The sequence below is a fragment of the Squalius cephalus genome, assembly GCF_949319135.1.
Source record: "Squalius cephalus genome assembly, chromosome: 21".
Lineage (NCBI taxonomy): Eukaryota > Metazoa > Chordata > Actinopteri > Cypriniformes > Leuciscidae > Squalius > Squalius cephalus.
In genome coordinates this window covers 35,718,217-35,723,216 of record NC_137142.1, presented here as the reverse complement: position 1 = coordinate 35,723,216, position 5,000 = coordinate 35,718,217, and the positions used below count along the sequence as shown (strand labels likewise).

Here is a 5,000-nt window from a genome sequence, read left to right as displayed (position 1 = left end):
TGATCAATGTATCACTTTTTATTGTAAACCTGAGGTAAAACATCGATGCTTGGGTTTTAAATATTCAAGTAAACAACAAAAATGCCAGCAAACGGCCGCTTTTATCATGTTTGTTTTCAACGCTGTTTCCAGTGATTTCTGATTAGTTTTCTGATAAAACTTCCATTTGTTGGTGAAATGATGGGTTAGTGTGACGTTGTTCCAGAGAGGCGTGTTACGGGCGTGTTTTAATGAAGCGCTGTGGAGCTTCTGGCCCGACAGTGGAAACGCAGGCCTAGTGCTTTTAGCCCGAGGCTATTAGCCCGGCACGGCCCGTTTAAAGCCCTGGCTCGCACTGGCCCGACAGTGGAAACGCGGCTAGTGTGGCCTTGAAAGTTTTCATCTACAAAACTGCCCACGATACCCAGAAAACTGCGACCTCGTCGGCTCGTCCAAATATCAAGGGCCACTGAGAGTCCATTGCAGTTCTGTAGCAGAATGCGCAATTTATTCTCCAGCTCTAATAAAGCATGTGGCATGAGTGTGTCACGGACCTGCTGTAGCAAGGTGGGGTGTAGCCAGGCTGTGCAATCTCCCTTCTCTTTCTCCTTTGGTGAGTGGCTCATAGTCCACGTAGATCATTTTAAAGAAAGCCTGGTCTAGTTCACTCTTCCTCTCCTGTGAAATATTTATTTTTGTCGTTCTTTGTTGAAAGAAGCCTTTAAATTTACTGCTCTGTGTCTCTTTACTTGTTTGCTGTGATTTTTTTCTCTGCAAATAATAAAATGTAAATAATAAGTAGCCTAAATGCTGCAAAATATTTACAAATGTATTAATTCTGCATTGGTGGTTTAGGTTGTTCAAGCTGAATAATACCGACCTTCAGATTTTTTTTCCACGTGTGAGCGAAAAACTTGATCGTGTTTCCTTGACACGTGCCTTTTAAGATTCCACAAGGAATCTTTTGACGTTGTAATCACCTCCCCGCGCTCGCGTTCTCCTTTGTCATCACTACCTTTTACAATACATTTATATATTTTTTTGCCCTTCTTCACGGAAATATTTCAGAAACTCCATCTTTCTGTCTTTCTTTAACTGTGCTTATTAACAACTTATAAAATCGTCCATCATATAATGGAGTTGCACAGGCGGAAATCGCGAGGGGGTCGGTAAAAATATCATTAAAAGCATGTGTTAAATTAATTACATGATATATACTTTATATAAATGTTTGTGAAAGTACTAGTAAAACAATACAAATGCAAACAAATGCAAAATATGATTAGAAACATTTTGAGTCCCCCTCCGTTGCCTCACAGTGGTTTGGTCCTGGCTCGTGATTCGTAACTGAGCGATAGTGGAGCGTTTTCGGAGCGAGAGAAAATCACAACGCTGAGCTCCGACATTAAAAAAATCCGCTCCTCGCTCCTGGCAAAATCACGCAACTCCGCTCCGCTCACATACTCTGCTGCACACACACACACACACACACACACACACACACACACTGGAGAAACACTGAAAGCTTCAAAGCTTCAAAAGGGGGTTTTCACAGAGAATCAATTTATGAACCATTTCTGGTTACAAAGAAACGCAGAAACGCTTCTGGAACAAGAACAAATGTGGGCGGGGCTTGATTGTGTCTGTGGGGAATTGATTGGATGATTGTGGTTTGCTATTGGCTGATCTCATGTGAGTGACAGGTTAAAGCCCCGCCCACATCATCAGAGAAGAGAAGAGATGCTGCAAGAGGAACTTATTCTGATTCAAGATTACAGGAACAGGAGTTTAAAACACTGATAAATCATTTAGAATAAACACTGAGATATTCCATAAATGTCCATTGTGGTTTCATGCTGACTTTAATGGAAAAGCTTCCCACTCATGACGCTTGTTTTTGTGTGTGTGTCCCAGTGGAGAGTGTGTGCAAACTCCCCGGCGTGACGAGTGTTCACGAGGCTCACGTGTGGGAGCTGGCTAAAGGGCGTAACGTGGCGACGCTGCACGTGCGAGTGTGTCCGGAGCTGGCGGATCTGAGCTGGGCGGCGGGGCCGGCGGGGCGGGTCGGGCTCCACGGGCAGATCCTGCAGGTGTTCCACCGGGCCGGGGTCCACAGCGTGACGGTGCAGCTGGAGCGGGCCGAGGGAGAGACGGACACCGGGCACTGCAGCGGAGTGTGTGTGTCGCCCGCCTGCGTCAAGCTCTCCTGCTGTCCTGCCGGATCCACCTCAGTGAGTGTGTGTGACGGAAAGCCCTCAGTGAGTGTGTGTGACGGAAAGCCCTCCTCGCCCTCGGGGGACGTGGCTGTTGACATGCCGAATGCTGGATCCGCCCTGCTGAGAGACACACACACAGACACACACAGCCTGAACACACCTGACAAGTGCATCGACAGCACCAAGTTCTAAAGCTAAAAAGGCTGGTTTTTCAGAAGCGCGAAAGATTTTTGTCCTGGACTAAAAACCCACAATGTTTTAGTCTGAGACTGAATCCCAGCCGGATCTGAGAAACAGTCCTGTGATACTCTGCAGAACACAAAAGACTGTTTAAAGGGATAGTTCACCCAAAAATGAAAATTAGCCCATGATTTACTCACCCTGACGTCATCCTAGCTGTATATGACACTCTTCTTTCAGACGAATACAATCAGAGTTATATTAAAAAATGTCCTGGCTCTTCCAAGCTTTATAATGGCAGTGAATGGCTTTTTCTGTTTTGAAGTCCATCAAAGTGCATCTATCCATGATAAAAGTGCATCTATCCATCATAAAAGTACATCTATCCATGATAAAAGTGCATCCATCATCATAAAAGTGCATCTGTCCATCATAAAAGTGCATCCATCCATCATAAAAGTGCATCTATTCATCATAAAAGTACATCTATCCATCATAAAAGTGCATCTATTCATCATAAAAGCATCTATCCATCATAAAAGTGCATCTGTCCATCATAAAAGTGCATCTGTCCATCATAAAAGTGCATCCATCCATCATAAAAGTGCATCTATTCATCATAAAAGTACATCTATCCATCATAAAAGTGCATCCATCCATCATAAAAGTGCATCTATCCATGATAAAAGTGCATCTATCATCATAAAAGTGCATCTGTCCATCATAAAAGTGCATCTATCATCATAAAAGTGCATCCATCCATCATAAAAGTGCATCTATCATCATAAAAGTGCATCCATCCATCATAAAAGTGCATCTATCATCATAAAAGTGCATCTATTCATCATAAAAGTACATCTATCCATCATAAAAGTGCATCCATCCATCATAAAAGTGCATCTATTCATCATAAAAGTACATCTATCCATCATAAAAGTGCATCCATCCATCATAAAAGTGCATCTATCCATGATAAAAGTGCATCTATCATCATAAAAGTACATCTATTCATCATAAAAGTGCATCTATCATCATAAAAGTGCATCCATCCATCATAAAAGTGCATCTATTCATCATAAAAGTGCATCTATTCATCATAAAAGCATCTATCCATCATAAAAGTGCTCCTCACGGCTCTGGCGGGTTAATAAAGGACTTCTGAAGTGAAGCGATGCGTTCGAATAAGAAAAATATCCATATTTAAAACTTAACTACAATAACTAGCTTCCGGCAGTAAATGAGTAAATCAGTGAGTAAATCATGGGCTAATTTTCATTTTGGGGTGAGCTATCCGTTTAATTCCTCCGCACGTCTGTGCCTTCCAGACTCCAGCTAATGATTCTGGGTCGTTCTCTTCGTTTGAGTCGTTCCTGAAGCACAACATGCTGTCCGACACGGTGCCTGACTGAAACTCCTGCATCAACTCAAACAATCAGCTGCTAATTTATTGTTTGAATGAGTGAATCTCTCGACACGTCCAGCTCACATTTCAGCCCAAAATAAAAAGATTCGGTAACACTTTATTTTGCGCAATCATTGTTATGTTACATGTAGTAATAACTATAAATTATGCATAATTACATGCAACTAACCCTCAACCAAATCAAACCCTAACCCTAACCCATAATGTAAGTACATGTAGTTGCTTAATATCACTCAGTATTTTCATATATAATTACACTGCAACAATGACACCTTAAAATAAAGTGTAACCAAAGATTAATTTTGCTTACAGACAATCAAGCTAAATTCCCATGACTGTAATATGAAAAATATGAATATGTAAATTGTAAAGTATGCATGTAGTATTTGCCTTAGTGTCTCTAATGCTTTCGGTTATTTAAATAAAACAAATAATCATTTGTATTACAGTGATACGGAATTATTATAAATCTTGACGCATTATACAGTTTAATTTGCGGTAAAATGCGCTTCATTGCTGGAATGCAACAAATCTGTAGTTTCTTATTGTTTGGGATGAAATTAGACCTGGACATTGTTTCATAAGATTCACAACAAAATAAGCGTATTTCTTCTTATTATTTATCGTTTCTTTTGTCTTAATAATCTTAATAACTGTTTGATGATTCAGGGAAACACCGAATTAACTGATATTAGGTCATAGTGTTGTGTGTGTGAGAGACAATTGAATGTAAACTGTATACACTAATAACAAACATCCTGGTTAAATTATGATGTAGCCTTTATAAGTAAACAGATTTGAATGGACATGATTTGTGACTTCATGTGTTTATTTATTGAGCTGAAGATTCCCCTGATGATGCAAAACATCTCTGAATGTGTTTCATGACCTCACACACTCGAGAACAGACGGAGATACAGCACTAGAGGGCAGCACACACACACACACACACACACACACACACACACATGTCTGGTTCACTATCTTTGCGGGGATTCTCCATAGACTTAATGGTTTTTATACTGTACAAACTGTATATTCTATCTCCTTACACTAACCCTACCCATCACAGAACACTTTCTGCATTTTTACATTTTCAAAAAAATATAAGTTAGTATGTTTATTTACCCATTCCCCTCATGGGGACCGCTGGCTGGTCCCCACAATGGAGGTGATCTCAGGCTTTACTATCCTTGTGGGGA

General features: G+C 40.7%; 2 protein-coding genes across 2 annotated transcripts in view; one reads left to right on the top strand and one right to left on the bottom strand.

Moving 5' to 3' along the window:
• slc30a10 (solute carrier family 30 member 10) overlaps positions 1-2,666 on the top strand; it is a 13,309-nt gene extending 10,643 nt beyond the window's left edge. The window contains exon 4 of the mRNA XM_079854834.1: positions 1,894-2,666. Coding sequence (XP_079710960.1) covers positions 1,894-2,387 — 494 coding nt within the window. The 3' untranslated portion in view covers positions 2,388-2,666. The remainder of the gene's footprint in view (positions 1-1,893) is intronic.
• Positions 2,258-5,000, bottom strand: part of lclat1 (lysocardiolipin acyltransferase 1) — a 26,687-nt gene continuing 23,944 nt past the window's right edge. Inside the window, exon 7 of the transcript XR_013819493.1 lies at positions 2,258-2,315. The gene's annotated coding sequence lies outside the window, so the exon portion shown is untranslated. The remainder of the gene's footprint in view (positions 2,316-5,000) is intronic.